This window comes from Molossus molossus, unplaced genomic scaffold, assembly GCF_014108415.1.
Source record: "Molossus molossus isolate mMolMol1 unplaced genomic scaffold, mMolMol1.p scaffold_m16_p_19, whole genome shotgun sequence".
Taxonomy (NCBI): Eukaryota; Metazoa; Chordata; class Mammalia; order Chiroptera; family Molossidae; genus Molossus; species Molossus molossus.
The window spans coordinates 53,699,914-53,721,654 of record NW_023425354.1 but is presented as its reverse complement, the minus strand read 5'-3'; the positions used below and the strand labels follow the sequence as shown (position 1 = coordinate 53,721,654).

Genomic DNA, 21,741 nt, shown 5'->3' with positions numbered 1-21,741 from the left:
GCATAGTTCTACTTATAATTGTTGAAAACTGGAACCAACTCAATGGTCCTCTGTCATGTGAATGGATAAACTGTGGTATAGTCATTCAATGGAATACTACTCAGCAACAGAAAGGAAGAAACTATTGATGTATGAGCAACTTGAATGAACCTCAAATGTAATATTTTAAGTGAAAGAAACCAGTCTCAAAAGGTTATGTCTCATGTAATTTCATTTATAGGACCTTCTCAGGAAGACAGAATTCTAGTGACAGAGAACAGATCAATGTTTGTCAGGGATCGGGGGTGAAGGGGAGGTAAGACTATAAAGTGAGAGCACACTATTGCGGTGCTGAAGCTGTTCTGTATTCCGATTGCGCTCAGGTTACACAAATCCGTAAGTCAATTCTACTACATAGTAACTGAAATATAAAATAAACTAAACACTTTAGTGAGGAACGTTAAAGAAAATGTGTATAAATGGAAACCATATCAGATTGATAGACTCAATGTAGAAAAATGTCATTTCTTCCAAAAATTAATCTGTGCATTTTATGAAATCCCGATTCCAGTGGAAGAAGGAAGGGGATTCGATACAAATATTTTATAATTATTCAGTTCATTTGGAAGAGAACACATTTCATAAAAATATTCAAGAAGAAGACAGGCAATTTTGTGTTAGATTTAAGACATTTTAAGACAGTGCAAGAAGTAACAGTGTTCCGTTAGTGCCGGAATAAACATAGGGCACAACATACAAATATAACATAAAATCTTGACATACAAAATGCAGGGTACATAAGAATTTACTAGAAGAGAGAGGTGGATATCAATATTAGATTGAAAAAAACAGTTATCTATTAGTTTTTAAAAAGAAAAATATTTATAATTCAACCTCAGCAATTACCTAAAGTGAATTCCAAAATAAATAAAATTAAAATTAAGATGGATATTTATTTATATTATATTAAAGTAAGGAAGACCTTATTTAGAAAACATAAAAGAAATGTAAAAATCATAAATAAAGAGACTAATGGATTTAAAAACAAAAAAAAAATTAAAGGCCACAAAACAAAATATAAATGAGAAATGATAAAATGGAGTATTTGCTGCATAAAAGAAAAGGGATACATATAATTCATATAAAGAAAATGCTTAAAATCTAAGAACAAAAACATCCAGTAGAAAGTAATAGACAAAAAATAATACATAACCAGGAAAGTCTTTAAAATTTATATTTCTAATGATATATGAGACAACGCTCACTAGTTTCAAACATAAGTATTAAAATATTGAAAAATCATTTTCCTGTTTATTGGCAGTAATTGTACATCATAACAAACAGTATTAATGAGTACATGAGAAAACATATACTTTAATATACTGAACTAGAAATAAAATATTAAAAGTAATATATTAAGATTCACAGATAAAATTTAAATACCTTCACAGAGGGCAAGTATGTAATATGATTCAAAAACCTTCAAAATGTGTGTACTTCGATTTTCACTTCCAAAAAATAATTAAACATGTGAATGAAATTGTTTAACTTTGTGAACAACCTCTGTCCAACAATAAGGCATTCACTGAACACTTCAGGACCGTCCACACAGTGGGATGCTGCAGTCATTTAAAATGAAGTTGACATGCATTTAACATCAGGAATGATGTTTCTGATTTATTCCTAAGTGCAAAAAGCATTTCAAATAACCTATATCCAAAATGATCTATTTTGTAAATTAGAAAGGTCTCCATGGAATAGTCTGGATGGATATATTTCACAATGCTACATCTAAGTGTGGGTGATTTTACTTTTTAGAATTTTGTGCTGCTTTGAACTATTAATTTTTGATGAACATTTGTCACTTGTGTCATTTTTAAGTTTTTGAAACGTCTAATTGTAAAAAAAAAAACTCCATTTGGAAAGCAGCTATTTTCTCCGTGGTCTTACCCTGGAGCCTATGATGTTTTGTCTTCTGGTGCTGAAAAAAGAGAAATTCGTGTTCAGTCCTGTAATTGTAGGAGAGCAGCCTTTGACATCTCTGCTGCGGAAGAAGCGCCTAGTCCCAGGGAATTGCTTCATTTGGAAAGTCCAGCTCCTGAGGGATCCTCGGGCTTGCTGGGAAGCAGAGCCTGCTTGCTGCCTTCCTCTCCTCTATAATGACTTCTCGGAGCCCTGGTGGTCTTTAGGCCCACCCTTAACCTTGTCTGGTCTCTGGACAGAAGTACAAATGGAGGCCCCACATCTCACATGTCTAAACATTTAAAAAGTGATAAGTCAAGCTAATAAACTGTTAAATAAAATACATTCTATTCCTCTGTTTTGACAAATATTCCTTCATGACAACAAAACAGGAAAAATAGGTTTAAATCTACTGTTTTTATATGTCTGGAAGTTTGGCAGACTACCAAAGATGACCAGATTTAACTGCTGTTGCTCGGCTGGGTGTTCTGTTGATGGGGCAGCAGTGTTTGGATGAGCAGTAAAGACCTGCACGAATCATGAGCTCATATACTTATGCAGAACAATTTGGTTTTTTTTCTAGTTAATTTCAATAAGTACTAATTATGTTACAATCAAGATTTTATATTAATTTTCTTCTATTGACCAAAATGATCTGAAGCAGAAGTTGACAAACTTTCTGAAATGGTCACAATGGTAAATGTTTTAGACCTTACGGGCCGTATGGTTTCTGTCACACTGTTCAGCTCTGCTGCTGGTGGCCAAAGGCAGCCACAGACCACAGAAAGTCCCACAGGACACACATTCACTAAGGAAACTGTCACCCTGGCGTGGGCACAGTGCAACCCTTGACCCCAAACACCCGCTCTTGAGGCTGACATCCTTCCGGCACCAGGACAGCTTCCCCAAACCTGTTGTCCTGTGTCCAAATGCTATATCCCATGAAACTTTCTGATAGAAACAGTTGATTTGACCTGTGGACCACAGTTTGGCGACTCTTGAGTTAAAGGATTTTTAAAGGGCAATGTACACATTTAGATGTAGCTTCACCCAAACTGTAAACCAAAGTAAATATGAAAGTTAAAGTTATTTTCACGCTTTGAAAAGTCATTTTCCTTCTGAAGTATTCCAAGCTATCAATATCCAAACACAAAATATAAAAGTATAATGAATAAATATCACAATTTGAAATCACAATTCAATTTGATTTTTTATTTGTTTTCAAAAAATTGTAATGAAATCTTATTAAAGATTTTCCTAAAATTAGGGCTGTTTTCACTTCTAACCTGAAAGGCCCATCAAGTCGCCAGTGGAAGGAATTCGGTATCATGCTTTATTTACTTCATCTAGACCTCCATGTGTACAAGTTTCCGAGAAGCACTATCTGCTTAATACGATCTAATGTCCCCTCGCCTCCATGTACAACTGCGGTGGGCATCACGCTGATGTGTGAGTTCCTCCGGGACTGCGAACTGCAACAGGAGCAGTCAGTCAGAGCAGCACACAGTACTTTTAACGAGAAGCCATTCCATGCTCATTGATATGAGGCATTTGGTAAGTTACTTAATGTTGGTCCTTTCTCTCTGCTACTTCCCTCACTCAGCTCTTCCTCCAGCCAGAGAGATGCCCTGTTCAATGTTGGCAGCGCCACAAACCCACCCACATGTTCAGCATTCGGACACAGGACAAGAGGTTTGGGGAAACCTTTCCCGGTGCCTGAACGATGTCAGCCTCAAGAGTGGGTATTTGGGGTGAAGGGTTGCACTGTGCCCACGCCGGGGTGACAGTTCCTTTAGTAAATGTGTGTGTGCTGTGGGGCTTTTTAAATTGTGGAACTTTGAGTGGGGCTCAGAAGAGTGTCTGGGGCTACCGGTTTTTTCACCTGTGCTCCTGGTTTTCCATAGGTTTTCCCTCCGGCGTGGCCTGTGGTGCAGTGATGCCCACGGTCTGTGTCTCGTGGACACTCACTGAGTTCTTCCCTGAAGTTTGTTTTGTCTGCAGACCTCCTTTCGTGATGATGTCATTATTTTGAAAATGTGTTTTATATCAAAAGAGTGAGATGATTTGGGAAGGTCTGTGTTGATGTCAGTGAGACAGACTATGTATCATTTTCTACTATTCAGACTCGGGGACGCTGATGTCAAGGGACAGTTTCAGAGAGAGTATCAGGCAGCCCATGGCCCCAGACCACACAAAACCATGGTTTCAGGTGGCTTCTCCTGTTTCAAACTCCAAAGAGATATTGATTTAGCACTTACTCTGTGTCCAGACCAAAAATATCAAGGAAACAGAAAACAAACGCAAAACCCACTCTTGCCAAAATGTAACAAAGAACCTTTCTAAAATTTCAGGTTTTTCCCTCAGCATGCTTCTGTCTCCGCTTCTCCTTAGATGGTTGATTTCCGGGCGGGAAGGCAGCTTCTGTCCTTATCTCCCGCCGCACATATGCGGGGACCTGATAAACCCCGGGATGGGAGCTGGGCCCGCGCCGACAGCCGGCTCTCCTGCTCATTTATAAAGCCCGGCAGGGCCCAGCGCCCGGGGGGCGGGGCTGGGGGCGCAGGTGCCTGACCCGCTCTGCCCCCGCGGATGAAGAGTCTCCCGTTCCCCTTCCAGACTGTCGATTGATTCTATAATGATTTCATAACGCGGGGAAATGTGCCCATCGGGTGCTTTGCCCCCTTCGGGTTGAAGGGGATTTTCCTCCTTCCGAAGCGCCACGGGGAATTTCCCCTCCGCAGATGAGTGTTATTGTTCAGGGACTTGAAACGTCAAGGTGGTGGAACTCTGCACCTATTTTATTTGGAGAAAATGGGCTGCATGACTTTTCAGACCTTCCACCTGTGAGAAAAGGGGGCTGGGTTAGGGGATTTCTGGGGTTCCTCCCAGGTCTGATGTTTCGACAGGCTGCTGCTGGGGACAAAACTTCGCCTTCCTCCGGCACATTCTCCCACTTTCTTGGTCTGTTCTTCTCTGTCTCCCTATAATCAAATTCCCTCTCCGTCTCTGTCTCTGTCTCTGTCTCTCTCTCTCTCACACACACACGCACACGCACACACATACACACACTACTTCTAAGGGTTTGTAAACATCAGGCTTAAATCCTGACTGAAGTAATTATATTTTATTTATTTATGTACCATCATTTTTTATAACTAGATGTGCAGTCCTTCTCGACTCATTCCTATTCTAGCTGATTGTAGATCCCCTCCGTTTTTATACACTGACTTCTTTGTTCCTGAGCTTTTAATTTGGCTCCATCCGTTCAATGAAAATAAAACTTCAGCCCTGGCCAGTTTGGGTCAGTGGTAGAGCACCGGCCGGAGGACCAAAGGGTTGCGTGTTCGATTCCAGTCAAGGGCATGTACCTCGGTAGAGGTTCGTCCCAGGCCCTGGTCAGGGTTGTGCCTGAGGCAACCAGTCGGTATGTCTCTCACACATCTATGTCTCTCTCTCCCTCCCTCCCTCCCACCCTATCTTAAGCTAAATGGAAAATTACCCTCGGGTGAAGATTAAAAAAAAAAAAAGCAAGAAATAAAGTGTTTGTTTTTCTCAAGGTGGATGGGAAGTATCTGTGAATGCTAAGATTTATCTCTGAAAAGGTCTTTTGAGACCATTTCAAATGAAGTAAAACTCAGCTGAGTTCAAAGGTCATTTCCCCCTGTAATCTTGCACCACCACTGAGTGCTTCCCGCTAACATCTAAGGCCACTGTCCTTCCCCATGTGTCAGTGCCTCGTCACTGTGCTATTGTCTGCTGTTCTGCCTAGGAAATTCTTTATTCTGAAACTCTAAAACATGTGCTAGTCTTTTTCAAAGTGTGGATCTCTACCGCACTGGGAGCACGAGATTTGAGGAGATGCTTACTCGGACCTGTAAGTGTTGTATTCTGCACACAGGAATAAAATAAAATGTGTCCCTTCTTTGCTTGTGTCAGACCCACAGACAGACCCACCGTGGGGTGGGGGGTCCTTATCTTTTCCCAGGTGCTTTCCTAGGTTCTGATTGGCTTACATATTCTGATGTTATAAGGTTTGTCCGTGAATTTTAGTTTTTAATGTTATTTTTTTCTGGATTTTCTTTGATACTTAGGACACAGGGAGAAACACATTGGTTCCTAAGAGCCAGATATCATTTAAAAACAGAGTTTAAGATAATTTGTGCAGGGTTAGAAATGATAATTCTGTCTTATGAATGTATGAGCTCCCTGATAAAGCCAACTTAGAAGGAGAAAATCAGAGGCTGACGCACTACCTTGTGAGATACTGGACTATTTTTGTATTTCCTAAGAGTCAGGGAATGAGATAACAGGCAGGATGGCTTGGGAAACAGTAAACAAGCAAACATAGAGCACTGTTGCTTGAATTTATGACCCAAGATAACTCGTCCCTTCGCTTTCAGAGCTGCTCTTCTCTCTGACCTGGATGCTCCTTTGCAAAGTTCCCCAAAACTATCAACCAGGAATCCTGGACCTTTCTCTCCTCACCTGGAGTGCCGAGGGCCATTGCGTTGCTTTCTTGAAATAAACGTTCTTTCTTTGTGGTGAGCTGGGTGAGAGTAAGAGCCATCTTTCTCTTTTCGTTACTTGATGGTTCGGAGATTTAGAAGGAGTCCGTTGTCACCAGCACTGGGTGGGGGGGGGGGTGCCAAGCTTTAGGTTTACCGTGTGACTTATCTCGACAGTGGCTTGACTGTTAGAACTGCACATACACATTCAGTCAGTGTGGGAGCTGGTTTAACAACATAAGTCTTCTTCTTCCACAGAAGCCAAGTCAAACAACAACTAGAGGGAGTTTTCTTTTCAGCTTTATAAGTCACGTTTTGAGTGGGGACCCCATAACAACAGCAGAAAAGAAATATTGATGTGGTCGGGGCCTGGCCCGAGGGACGGCCGGCTGACAGCACCGGGGTTTGCAGAAGCTTCCTCTGCGCCAGGCTCGCGCCCCTGGGGACCCAGGGAGCTACCTCCGTGCTGTGGCCGTGAAAAGAGCATGTTTTTCCTCGAATTTTCTGCTGCCAAAGACTTCCCCAAAGCCTTAAAACACACACACATGATTCTGTTTGGTTGTATAGACTAGAAAAATATGTATGTCCAGGGGCCAGATTTATTTATTCCTCAAGGTGAATTACCTCTGCATTACAACTGAGGGATTTCCCGGGCAGCACGTCCTTCTCTTGCAGACGAAGGCTGTTGAGAAAGCACGGCATGTGTTTCACCTCCTTGCAGCAGTTTAGGCAGGATGCTTTGCACTCTGAGCTAAACAGTGAAGTCGGACCTTCAACACTCACGTGTTTGCACAAAATGCCAAAGATGGCCAGTAACATCCACCAGAAGAGTGACACTGAGGTTCCCTGGGCGCTGGACGGGTGTGTGCTTCAGGCTGAACGGCCCCAGATTTTCATTCTGTCCCTTTCACTCATTACTGTGTTTCTTGGACACGTCACATTACCTCCCTGAGCCTAGTTGTTCTGTGAAATCATGAAAACAGTTCTAGCTTTTCACCACCTTGAGATGCAGGGAATGATACATTATATTTTGGTGTGTAGTAAATACTTAATAAGTATCCATTTGCTTATGTTGTCACCCTGTTTTTTCTAAGGCACCCAAACTTGATCTTGGCTGCCCTATATCTTTTATTTTTCATTTAGTCCTATCCATGAGCTTCCTCTTCTGTCTGTGACATCTTATTTTGATGTTTCAGGCACAGAGGGTGCATGGGACAGAGATGGATTTTTTTAGTCACTGTCTTACCAAATGCAGTGAGATCACTCAACTTCATGGACTTCTGGTCTTTCTGTTGCCTCCAAGTGCCAGGGAAATGCCAAGCAAGCTTTCCTTTGAACTAACCCGAGTACCTTCTCTTGGCATCCACTGCAGTCTCTCAAACCTCATTGATTTGAAATAAATTCTGTTGATGCAGAATTGCCTTGTCTAATGATTTACACATATTTTTTTTTTTTTGATTGGCGGAGTCTCACTTCCGTAGGAGTAGTGTGAGGCTATGCAGAACTTTACATTTGACACGTTAGTAATTAATTAGCGCCCTCTCCATATGTAGGATCTTAGAGATGAGACAGCCTTAAAGACACAGAGGACAGCAGTCTGACTTGTCTCATGAAGAAAACAAGGCCCAGAAAACTAAAGCTATTTGTTCACTATCACAGAGCTTAACAGTAGAATCAAGACTAAATCCACCTTCCTGTTCGCAGTGTTGAGCTTCCTATAAAACGGTGTTGTTGCCCAGCTGGTGTGGCTCAGTGGATTGAGCCTCTTCTCATGGACTGAGAGCTCTGGGTTCGATTCCCAGTCAGGGCACATGCCCTGGTTTCGGGCTCGACCCCCAGTAGGGGGTGTGCAGGAGGCAGCTGATGGATGTTTCTCTCTCACATGGATGTTTCTCTCTCTCTCCCTTCCTCTCTCTCTAATAAAAGTAAAATAAAATAAAAAAATAAATAAAAACAGATTTTAAAATAAATAAATAAAATAAAATGGTGTTGTCTTCATGGAGGTATCCATTTGTGCCATGTTTTAGAATAAAACGAATGTTTTGTCTTCATTAAAATTCTTAGGCAGAAATCCTAACTTAGACATTAGTCTCAACTCTACTGAAAGAAAAACTTACCTTTCTTTCTTTTGATTAGTATTATTATTTTTATTCTTACAGTTTTATTTTTGCGTACACTTTTGTTTAACAATCACTAAATTTCTAGGCCAGGTTCAGGTCATTGAAGAGCCTTTATAAATAGTTTATATCGTCTAGAATTAAGGTATGCTGCAAACCCAGTCTGGAGCAAAATGGGAAATAACATCTTTCTAAACATAGGCTTAGAAATTCTAGTCCAGTAGGCTAAGATGTTTCCGCTCTGGTAGCAGGGCTGAGGTACACCTGGCTGCTAGGCCACTATTCACGGGTGTAGCCAAGAAAACAGGGTACAGACCACCAAAAACAAGTCCAATCAATCCAGCTCGTGTTAGAGCACAGGTTTCACAATTCAAACCACCTGTATTCAATGGTAAACTTATAAAACCTCTGTAAGATCTATCCGCTGTCAAAAACGGGATCACTGCCATTGGCAAAGCAGCAGCTATGCGAGCCTGTGTCACATTTAAGGCGCCGAAAAAGACTGTTTGCTATTAGACCACTGAGAGCAGCATTAAATCCAACGTATGTCGATCCACGTTCAAGTAGATTCCTTTCTGCTTCTGGAAGTTGGTTGACTTTTCTGCTTATGACCTCAAAAAGGCTTTCCTTGACAATATCTGCTCCATGATTTCTATCTTGAGCTTTAAATATAAGGCCTTTTTTTCTACGGTGGGAAAAAAGATATGGTCGGCGCTGTAGGACCAACTCCTCTCCTCCCCTTCCGACCCAGTCCCTACCTTTCTTTCTTCTTTTTTAGGGCAGGGAAACCTACTTTGTTCTTCAAAAGAACTGTGTTGTTGTTTTTTGTTTTAGTAAAATTTCCATCATTTTCCGCCTTTGAAGTGGTGGGATCTCCTTCTGCTTTGCTCCCTGCGTGGACCAGCTCTCCAGCCGCGTCGGTTCCCCTCCGCTGGGCGTGTTCTCACCACCTCCTTCTCCCTCTCTCATCCCTGCAACCCAGGGCGTCAGCGCCGCGGGGCGATGCTGGAGGAGCTTCCCGAAGGGTCTCGCTGCGCGCGCCTGTTCAGCTGCACTCTGGGCATCGCCCGGGTGTTCTGTGTCCCTGGTGTTCACCGCACCGCTGTCTTCTCGTCTCGTGTAGCACAATTCTCCACGCGGCCAAATCCCTTCATCTGCAGTTAATTCAGATTCGGGGTCTCCCCGGACCTTCACTGCTACCCTCTGGATAACTTGCTCGCGTTCTCACGTTCTGCCAAATGTGCTCCAACCCAACTTCTGGATATTACTTTCCTGCCCCCTGCGGACGTTCTCTTGTCCAGTGCAAGGGAAGGACCGTTGCCCTAGGCTTTGGGAGGACCACCTGTCGCCTCCCATGTGTCCACGTGCGGACTCGCCCGCCCACGGAGCCTCTCCGCCTCTGCTTTCTCAGCAGAAGACTGGAGGAGCATGTCCTCTTTATTCCCCTATGGCTGGTAAAGATGAACCGAGAAAGTCACAGCTAAACTGTTGTGCGAATATGGTACATCCTTCAGCTACCTCTGTGCCGTGTCCACACCCTGGAGACCCATCCTCGGTGAACTGGGGACGCCGCAGGGTTCGTAGCGCCGTGAGAGTCAAGGGCGCATGCGTGAGGCAGAGGCGGGGCATCTCCTGTTCTGACAGCTTCCCTGGACCAGGGGGAAGTGGTCACCAGAAGTCCCCTCATTCCTCCGCGTGGGAGCGCAACCCTGTTTCCTGATGACCTGAGTGTCCACAAGCGGGAGACATAGTTGATTTGGCAAATGCCCTTTTCCAAAATGTATATATATACATATTTTTGAGAATATAAAAACTAGGTCCACTTATTTTTTGTTGTAAACGTTTGTTGAAGCATAACAAAATTTCGAAAGGGATAAAAATCCTGGGATACAGCTCAGTGACTTTTCACAAGGTGGACGCACTTGTATAACCAGCACCCAGAGCATGGCCTGGGGTGTGTCCATCCCTCCAGAGCTCTTTCTGCCCCCTTCCGGTCACTAATTCCTCCAAGGGCCAGTGTCCTGGCATCTAACACTCTGGGTGAGTTCTGGCTGGTTTTTAAACTTTTTTATAAGTAAATGATACAGTATATACATTTTTGTGACTGGCTGCATTTGTTAAAATTGGATGTATGAGCCCTGGCTGGTTTGGCTCAGTGGTTGGAGTGGTGGCCTGCGGACCAGAGAGTCCCAGGTTCGGTTCCTGCTAGGGGCACATACCAAAAAAAAAAAAAAAAAAATTGAGTGTATGAGATTCAGTCACAGATTTGAGTCTTTCATGCCAATTCTGTATATTCTTTATATTCTGTAAACATATATGTATGTATATATGCACATATCATAAAAATAGAAGGATAGACATGTTTGGGTAGCTTGCGTTTGGGGTTCTCATGAATAACTAAACATTTGTGAGCATGTCTCGGTGAACATAGGTACAATTGCTAGTGAGTATAGCCCTGGCAGTGGAATTGCTGGGCCACGGTGTATACACATGTTCAGCCCTGGTGGACAGTGCCAGCCGGTTAGCCAGCACCGTCATGTCAGCCTCCACTCACACCCGCAGCCAGCCAGTGGCTCCCATCCTCACCCACACCCCGAATTCCCCGGGCTTCTCACCCGAGCCACTTGTGTTTCCCTGATGGCTGATGAAGTTCAACATCTTTTCACACATGTATTGGCCTTTTGGATACTGTTTTTATATCTAGTATATATTCAAGAAATTTTAGACATCTTTACCCTCGCTAAAAATTATTAAGATATTCTCCTATGTTTTCTTCCAAAAGTCTTTTTATTGTACCATTCGTATTTATCCTGCATGCATTTGGAATAGATTTTGGTCTGTGGTACGAGATTAAGATGTATTTTTCTGTGTGAATAGCCAATTGACCAGACACCATTTATGAAAAGCGCAGTGGGGAAGGGTACTTTTCTTTAGGAAGACGTGCCTCAGAGAGAGCCAGGAGCAGTGCGAGGGGGAGGGGGGAGGGGTGGCAGAGGGCGGGCTGAGGGCACTGGGCACCTAGGGCGAATGGCCCGAATGGATGAGCAGGGTGAAGCGCATGAGTGGGTTCCTATTCGGCACTGTCTCCATGTGTCATATGCTCAAGGAGTATGTGCTGCTGAGTGCCAGCGAGGACTACCTCTGGGCTGAGTGGTGAGCCTTTTCCCTCCCGGGAGGCCTTGGCGCTGGACTGGCGGGCACAGCCGCGGACGCAGGCCTGCCTGTCAGCAGGATGGCTCGAGGAGAGAAGAACAAAGCACTTACAGGTCTGTTATGGCTCCGCTTAGCCAGGACGGTTCCCACACCGTAGACAGACAGCTGTCCGCCCATAGAAACGGATCCCAGTGTGACTGACCAGATCCAGCATGAAATCCCCAGGACACCGAAGTGGCAGTGTCCTGAATCAGATGGAAGCGTCCCCAAGCAGTTTCCTTCTTGGCACACTGCACCACACCTTCTGAGAGAAAATGCGCTCCCCTTAAAAACAGACCCATCCCCTCACACGGCAGCAGACCATTCTGTCCTTCCGAAGGACTTGGCTGCACCAGCTCGTGGCTCTCAGACCAGGTATCTTCACTCTCTGCACGTCACACATGAGAGGCCTCCAAAGGCCAGGCATGTGGCTGTCCCAGGAACGTGCTGGAGGGGTTCTTGTCGCACCTGCGCCCTAGCTACCTGCACCGAATGGGGTTCTCTTGGGAGGTGGGGACAACGAGCACCAGGCGTCCCTTTCTCGAGAACAGTGTTTGGTATCACCCCGTAGTAATAATGGTCGTGCCAAACCCCGTGTACAACCCAGATTTCCCAGACCCTTGGCTTGCGTGTCCTGGTGAGGTGAGTGCGCTGAGGTCACAGAGGCTGAAAGACGAGCTCGTGGTCCCTGCTGGGAGTGGGCGAGGACAGGCCCCGACCTCACCTTGTAATTCCATACAGTCCCACACAATCCTGTGAATTATTTGTATTCCCCTTCGGTTTATTTTATTTTTTTATCCTCACCCAAGGACATTTTTGCATTTTTTGTTCAGATAGAGCTGGAGGGAGAGAGAGGAAGAGAGAGAGAGAGTGAAAGGGACACATTGAGTGGCTGCCACCCACATGACCCAACCAGGGCCAGGGACAAACTGCAACTGAGGTACGTGCCCTTAGCGGGAGCCGAACCCGGGACTCTCTGGACCACAGGCTGACGCTCTAACCGCTGAGCAAAACCGACCAGGGCTCCCCCTTTGGTTTAACAAGAGGAAAGCAAAACCACAGGCTCCTTTAGTACCTTGTGCTGATGCTTAATTATACTCAAATCCAAAAAGATCCCTTTGTTTAATTAACTTCTATGATGCAATTGTGGTCCTTGTCTTTTTGAGGAGTTCTTTTTAAAATAAATTATGGTACAATAATGTGGCATCTTAACCATTTTCAAGCATACAGTTCAGAATTGTACATTGTCAAGTACATTGACATTGTTCAGTGGTCACTCTCCAGGATTCCTGTAATCTCACAGAACTGAACTCTGTACTCAGCAAACAGCTCCTTACCTCCCCCTCCCCCAGCCCCTGGCAGCCTCCTTCCTACCTTGTGTGTGTATGATTGGACCCCCGTAGGTGGCTCATGTGGGTGAAGTCATCCAGTATCTGTCCTGTGATATGTGCGTGTTTCACTTCGCACGATAACTTCAAGGCTCATTCATGTTGTAGCATGTGCCAGCTACTGTCCCACTGTGTGTACCCCATTTTATTTATCCATTCACCCACATGTGGACACTTGGATTGCTTCTGCCTTTTGGTTATTGTCAATTCTCATGTGTTTTAGGAACAAAGAGCAAACGTGTGTAACCCACTTTGTAATCTAAATTTGCCTGTGAAATCACTTCTTATTCTTGTCTTCTCTGGGAGAAAACAGATAAGCTTCTCTAATTGTTCTTGTAATTTTGGTTTCTACCCATTTACTCATCTCCATACTTACTATAAACGTCTTCAAATCTTTTTTTACCATTTAGAGGTGAAATTGGAAGAGCCTCCACTGTTAGCCTGGAAATTAAGGCCTCCTAGGTTCTATCCTTCCCATCATCCAGATGGATTTCTCACTCCCCACCCCAGCTGCTTCTGTCTGCAGGCAAACCTTATACATCCCATTGCACAGACCTTTCTGCCCCACTTCCTGTCTCCTATTTCTGCATAGCTCTTATGATGCTGGGATGGTTCCTTCCCTGCACCTCCCAGGCCAAGCCTGCTCTACACAGAGTAGAGGACAGCACGTGCTTCACCCAGGTAAGAAAGACAGCTTCTCCGTTCCTTCAGACACTTGAAATACGGCATTCCAAAGTACATGTGCATTTTATGGTATGTGCTAGAGGAACTCTTCTATGAATATTAAATCCAAAGTGCAATAAGAAAATGAATGAAGAAATTAAAAGGGAGATTGCTATTTTAAGAAAACTATCCTGAGCCATGGCCAGTTTGGCTCAGTGGTTAGAGCATCAGCCTGGACCAATGAGTCTCGGGTTTGATTCTGATCAAGGGCACATGCTTTGGTTAGGGTTTGTCCCCGGCCCTGGTCGGGTCATGCAGGAGGCATTCAGTCTATGTGGCTCTATCACATCTATGTTTCTCTCTGTCTCTCTCTCCCTCCCTCCCACTCTATCTGATGATAAATAGAAAAGTATTTTCAGGTGAGCAATAATAAAAGGAAAAAGAAAGAAAACGATCGTGAGACCTTTTACAAAGCAACCGTTCTCTCCAGTGTAAGTTTAATTAAGGAATTATTGAAACTATCATTTTGTCCTTTTTGAAAAAAAGTAGTTTTCAGCCAGCTTATAGTTAACCTTGACTCCCCACCCTACCCCGTGCTAAACCAGTTTTCCTCATCCTGTAGATGACAGTAATTAATGTGTTTTTCGTCTGAAATTCTATTTTAGCGTTTCCTCTTTCAACTCCCCCTCTTTGGGATAGCTATTCGCCCTACTCTAGTGAGATCATTTAAAATATGGTCTCTTTTCGCAGAGATATTAGTAGTATTTCCTCTGGCCCAGCACCATCTGCAGCCTTCATCTCTGCTGACAGGCTGCTGGGGACCTGCCTTTCCCGAGACACCGGGAAGGAACGCGATGTCGCCAGCCAGCAGCTCCCGAGTGAAGTGTGTTATCTCTATTTCACAGGCCAAAATATGAGGTCGATTAGTTCAAAGTCAGAGATTCTAGGAAAGGAGGCAAGCATGCTGCCTTTTTTTTAAAGCAACAAAAGTTCTTCTTATCGCTTTAGTAATATTTGATGTTTTCTTTTACAGTCCAAAACTTTCACACATTTGGTCAAATTTCCTTCACTGAGATCGGATCGATCTCCTGCCTCATCTTATAAAAGTGCAACCTAAGCTTCCAGAATAGTTAGATTTCTACTGGAAGTCCACTGAGGGGAGTTCCACAGTGACAGAGTCTGTGAATCCGTGTCTCGTGGTGGCACCAGTGTAACTGAGAGAGTAATGTCCATCTGTATGTCCCTTGTGTCAACATTGGACTCTTTACTTAATACTACCCAGACCTTAGAGTATATTTAAAAAGTGGAGAATAGAGCACATTAAAAGTTCTTTTGAAAAGGGAATTGCAGCCCTGGCCGGTTTGGCTCAGCGGTTAGAGCGTCGGCCTGCGGTCCTGAGAGACCCGGGTTCGGTTCCCGCTAAGGGCATGTACCTCGGTTGCAGTTTGTCCCCGGCCCTGGTCGGTCGTGCGGGTGGCGGCCGCTCGATGTGTCCCTTTCACATCGATGTTTCTCTCTCTCTCTCTGTTCCTCTCTCTCCCTCCCACTCTATCTGAACAAAAAATGGAAAAATGTCCTCGGGTGAGGATAAAAATAAATAAATAAAGAAAGAAAGAAAGAAAGAAAAGGGAATTGCAATTTCTTTTTTTAAAAAAATAGCAACAGCTATCAGACATCTAATTATCATTTTCCCCTTCCAAAAAAATGTAAAGAAAACCTACTGCAATGTCAAAGAACAAAAACAGGAGAACACCTGCATCATCAGACTGAGGTATGTCACAGACACCAGATTGCCGCCAAGGTTGGAGAATTGGTGCAGGTACAATGCACCCATTTTCCAGATTCATCAATCCGCTGCCTCCTGCACGCCCCCTACTGGGGATCGAGTCTGCAACCTTGCCATATTCCCTGACCAGGGATCAAGCCCGGACCTCTCAGGCCATGGGACAGCGCTCAATCCGCTGAGCCACAGCAGCCGAGAACAATGCCTATGTTTGAGAACCAATCCATAAGATCTCTGAGACAAAGGGATCTACTCTGGTGGGGGGGGGGGGAGCAATGGAAGAGTTATGAATGATATCAAATTGGCCACTAGTTATAACTATTTAAACCCGGATGTAAGGCACATGAGATTTCTGTTACAGTTCTTTGTATTTTAGTGTATATTTGAAAACTTTCATAATATACAGCTAGGAAATAGTAACAATGGGAATTATGAGAAGTCAACAAAGGCAAATTCACATAACACAAAATACATTTTTTTATTACAAAGGTAAATAAAATGAACAAAATTACCAAAAAAAATCACCCAGCAAATCAACCATTAGCATTAAAAATAAAAATGAAGCCCTGGCTGCTTTGGCTCAGTAGTTAGAGTGTCAGCCCGTGGACCGGAGAGTCCTGGGTTTGGTTCCCACTAAGGGCACGTACTTCGGTTGTGATTTGTCCCCAGCCTGGTTGGGGTCATGTAGTTGAACCACTCAACGTGTCTCTCTCACATCAGTGTTTCTCTCTCTTTCTCCCTCTCTCCCTCCCACTCTGTCTGAAGAGAAATGCAAAAATGTCCTTGGGTGAGGATTAAAAAAAAAGCAATGAAGAATCGATCCTAGAAAATGCCTGGAAATAAAGGGAACAAGTGCAAAATGTGATTCCTAAGTATTCATGAAGTTATCAAAATGACAGCAGTACACATAAGAACCTGTGGAATTAGACTAAGTCTGTACTTAAAGGGAAATTAGTGGCCTCAAAGCGCTTTCGTTACTTGAGAAGGAAGGTTGAAAATAAATGGACTAAGCATTCAGTTGAATAAACTGGAAGAATTAAAAAGCATAACTAGCCTATCCAGCGTGGCTCAGTGGTTGAGCATCGACCCATGCACCTAGAGGTCGCTGGTTCAATTCCTGGTCAGGGCACATGCCCAGGTTGTGGGCCCGATCCCCAGTGGGGAGCATGCAGGAGGCGGCCAGTCGATATTCTCTCTCATTGATGTTTCTATCTCTCTCTCTTCCCTTCTGCTCTCTCTAAAAATCAATAAAGAAAAAAAAAAATTTAAAAAACTAGAAAAAGAATAAAGGGGCATTAAAGAGTTAAAAGGGAAACCAGAAAATTAAAAAAAAAAAAAAAAAAGATAATCTAACAGAGAAAGCAGAAAGATAGCCAGAAAACACTCATTTATGGTTGAGAATAACTTCAACTCAATGACTGGGTGATTTTTAGAAAAATATTTATTGCTAAAATTTATACAAGATGAGGCAGAGCATTACAAAAAAACAGTAACCGTGGACAAAACTGGAAAGAGACTCGAAGATCTCAGTTTCTTTGCTACCCTCACTTCTGAAAGCGCTGGCATTAGCCCAGCCAGTGTGGCTCAGTGGTTGAGCGCCAACCCCTGCACCAAGAGGTTGCTGGTTCAATTTCTGGTCAGGGCACAAGCCCAGGTTGTGGGCTCCATCCGCAGTGGGGGTCCTGCAGGGGGCGGCCAGTCAATGTTGATGTTTCTGTCCCATCAATGTTTCTAGCTCTCTCTCCCTCTTTCTAAAATCAATAAAAACATATTTAAATAAATAATACTAATAATAAAAACTCCAGTATTACATGGGTTTGTAGGTGATACTCATCCAATTTTGAAAGAATAGAAAATTAGAGCGTCGGCCTGTAGACCAATGAGTTGAGGGTTCGAGTCCGGTCAAGGGCATGTGCCTTAGTTGCGGTTCATCTCTGGCCCTGGTTGGAGTTGTGTGGGAGGCAACTAGTCGCTGTATCTCTCTCACATCAAAATTTCTTCCTCTCTCTCCCTCACTCTATCTGAACAAAAACATGGGAAGGTATCCTTGGGTGAGGATTAAAAAAAAAGAAAAGAAAATTATTTTGCTATATTTCTTGACTCATTTTGTGTGTAGAATAATTCATATTTTAACAATTGATTAACCTGTTAGTCAAAAGAAAAACTGTAGAAGCAACTTGTTAATGAATATAGATGAAAAATCCAAAACAAAATAAAGATGAATCAAATCTAGGACTAAATTAAAAGAATAATATACCATGATCAAAGAAAATTTATTCCCGGAATAAAAGTGAATCTTATATAAGGATATTTATAAGTTTGATTCTTTTTTATCAATGAATCAAAGGACAAAACACATTTAGTCATTGTAAATCCCCAAAATTACTTTTTTAATATTGATTTAAGCAACATCTATTTCTTATAAAACTTAAAATTGGAAAATCAGTTCTTTAATATTAGAAATATATATATTTCAAATAAATAGTGGATTCAGTGGCAGTGCACTTATATTGGGAGAGTAAATCGGTTTTATCTGTCTGGCTCATGTGTTTTGACTGGCCCTGAGACTCCTCTGTTCTCCGTAGGAAAGCATGTTTGAACTGGGTGGCAATATCTACTCTGCCGACAGTCCAATGGATTTTTTTTTTTTTTTCTTAGCATAACGAAGTGATTCTAACATTCATCAGGAAGAATAAATAGATAGGACTCATCAAGAACATTTTGAACAATAATATTCAGCTTTTAGTTTGGTGCACATAAATAATACTCTAACATGATAACAACACTATAATTGGGCCAATGCAGAGAGGAACCAAGACATTTAGGATATATTAATAATGGCATTTCAAATTATTAAATAAAAGATGGATTATTTAATAAGTCTTGTTTGTTATAGGAAAATCCCGGAATTGCAAAAAGAAGTATTTTGTGTAATAAGCTATGGCATTATGTTAAATGTAGTTGCTTTTTTTTAAAGAAAACTACAGAAAGTGTTCAGGGTATTTTAATACCATATCGTAGCAGTATAATTGTGCTTATTACAATATTCAAATTCACCTAAAGAATTTGATTAAGTTTATTTTCTTACAGCAGTGTGGGTTGAGGATGATAAAAAATGAAAATTACACAGCACTTTTTCTGTGCCAGGCACTTGCCTAAGCTACTGAAGTATATTAAGTCATTTAATCATCACAACAATCGTATGAGATCGATGTTGTTATTATTTCCCATTAAATACTCGAGGAACCAGAGGTGCGGTGTGTTGACACAACTCGTGGGCAGTCACACATCTAGTAAGTGGGAGACTGGGAACCATCTCAGGCCGTCTGGCTCCAGAGTGTACTGCACCCCTCCTCCTGGGCCTGGGCTGTGTGTGTAAACCAGGGGGAATCGCCCCGTTTTCAGGCTCTTATGTGCCTTTTTTCCTTCCCCAGGGACCTGATGCCACGAACCCTGGACGGGCAGATCACCATGGAGAAGACGCCCAGTTACTTCGTCACCCGGGAGGCCCCCGCGCGCATCTCGGCCATGTCCAAGGACACCAAGCTCATCGTGGTGGTGCGGGACCCGGTGACCAGGGCCATCTCGGACTACACGCAGACGCTCTCCAAGCGGCCCGACATCCCCACCTTCGAGAGCTTGACGTTCAAAAACAGAACCGCGGGCCTCATCGACACGTCGTGGAGCGCCATCCAGATCGGCATCTACGCCAAGCACCTGGAGCACTGGCTTCGCCACTTCCCCATCGGCCAGATGCTCTTCGTGAGCGGGGAGCGGCTCATCAGCGACCCGGCCGGCGAGCTGGGCCGCGTGCAGGACTTCCTGGGCCTCAAGAGGATCATCACCGACAAGCACTTCTACTTCAACAAGACCAAGGGCTTCCCCTGCCTGAAGAAGGCCGAGGGCAGCAGCAAACCCCACTGCCTGGGCAAGACCAAGGGCCGGACCCACCCCGAGATCGACCGCGAGGTGGTGCAGAGACTGCGCGACTTCTACCGGCCCTTCAACCTCAAGTTCTACCAGATGACCGGGCACGACTTTGGCTGGGATGGATAACAATATAATTTAAAAAGAAAAAAAAATCAAATATAATATATTTTTTTACCAATCGGTAGAGAAAAGGCAGTTTAATATTTGTGCTGAAAATATTTCTTTTGGTAGTTTTTTTCAATGAATGTTAAGAGAATGTTCTCACCTCTCCATCTTCACGTTTAACTTACACCAAACATTTGGATAAACAAGAAAGGAAACCTTTACTCATCTAAATACTTTCAACTTTTAGTTTCTGTTTTATACACATACCTATAAAGTAAGAGCATCAACTGCCATTAAAACTTTTAAGAGAACTCCGAGAGTAAACCAATCTCTCTCTCTGGCTTACAAGGCCCAGATAGAATTGATATCTAGCCTGTGTATTGCTCCCTTTAGTTCTTTTCCTGTGCCACTTTTTCTTAAACTGTTTCCCAGTTAATAATACTGTATGGTTTCACACCACTTCAATTATCACAGTGCTTTCAAATAAACATGTTTTGATCCTTATACTACTGTGTGTGCAAGAACATAGTGCATAGAGATTATAATCCCATTTTACAGGTAAGGAAACTTGAGTCTCAGGGAGGTTAAATAACTTGTCTTAGGGCCAGAGGGTGTATCCTGGACAAAACCCCATCTTTTACTTGTTCTTTATTTCATGCCACTTTTTCCAGGACAATTCAAAATAAGACATCTATACCTTTAAAAACAGTTAGCGAGGTTGGAAGTGATCTAGATGGGACGCACCGTATTTGTTCTTTTGGAGCACTTGCCTATTTGTTCTTTTGACCTGGCTGTCCTATTTGTTAATGAAGAAAAAGCTGTTTCTATAAGAGCTTACAAATATGAACCTCATTTTTATTTATCTGTTTTCTTTAGAAAGAAAATCAGCTTCTGTCTGTAATATTTAATTTCTAACCTTGGAGCTAGTACTAACAATGTATCAACAAACATCTTTTACAGTGCCCTTTTGTTCGTGGGTGGAGGACTGTCATTTTGACACTTTATTTTCCCCCATTTCCTGTTGATACCTATTATAACCTAATATTCATTAATTAAGAAATATCCTTAGAAATGCAGATAGGGATAAAAATGGTGGTGTCTCCTATTTTCCCATCTGTTCCTGCCCATCCCCCATTTAAAGAGCTCAAATAAATCAATTGTTTATTAAAAGGGTTCCTTTCCTCTCCGAGCGGGCATTAACAAGATTAGCATTAATGGGAATTAAATTGGTTTAGAGAGGAGCACATATGCACAAAATATTAAAAAACATGTATAATTAGCCTGTCATCAACATTTTATTACAGGTTTAAACCAAGAGGAAAATGTCTCCTATCTCGTGGAACGTTTCTATATCCACCAAAATGTAAAGAACCAAACACTCAAGTCTTCTAAATAGTGCTCTTTTTCTTCTCCAGTGTTGTGAATCAAAAGAAGCGAAATTTATTTGAAACACGTGGTAGAATGTTACCTTTGCCACCGAGGCTGCATCGGTGAAATAAATATTTCTTGAGAAGCCTAACGCAGGATTGAAAGGAAGGAAAAAAATCATTTCAATTTCTAGATATTCCATCATTGCTCCAAATTGTTGGTTCTATGTATTAGTTCCCACCTTCCGGGGTTAAGTAAACCCCAAATCCAGGTCCCCTTTCCCAGCGGATTTCCTTCCCTTCTGTGCCCTCAATTTTCCAGGGTCACAACCTGTTTTTGTTCTGCTAGATTGTCACTACCAGCAACAAGATACTCATTTTGAACTCTTTTTATCTTTTTTTCTTAACTCATTTTGTTTATGCTTCTGATTCTTTTATAAGCATTTGTTTGACATTATGCAAAAGTAGCTTGCACAAGGAAACAATTGTATGGGCAATCTCAATCTTTTTGTGTTAAGAAATAATAATTAAAAAAACAGAATTGAGTGCAAAGAATCTCTTCTTGCATGTGGATTTTTTTGTTCATATTATTTTATTTTTAAATGAAGGATTGAACAGCAGGCCAGGAAAACCTAACTTCTAAGATTTCAGGAGGGTGTTAGAAGTTATAGGTACCCCCAACCTTCCAAAAAAAAAAAAAAAAAGTAAAGATCTGGAGTCAGTGTACTCTGAATGGAACTTTTCCGTTTC

At 42.7% G+C, this 21,741-nt stretch overlaps 1 protein-coding gene across 1 annotated transcript in view; it reads left to right on the top strand.

Annotated features, from left to right (window-relative positions):
* Positions 1 to 21,454, top strand: part of HS3ST3A1 (heparan sulfate-glucosamine 3-sulfotransferase 3A1) — a 99,116-nt gene extending 77,662 nt beyond the window's left edge. The window contains exon 2 of the mRNA XM_036267652.1: positions 19,024 to 21,454. Coding sequence (XP_036123545.1) covers positions 19,024 to 19,645 — 622 coding nt within the window. The 3' untranslated portion in view covers positions 19,646 to 21,454. The remainder of the gene's footprint in view (positions 1 to 19,023) is intronic.
* Positions 21,455 to 21,741: the final 287 nt, after the last annotated feature.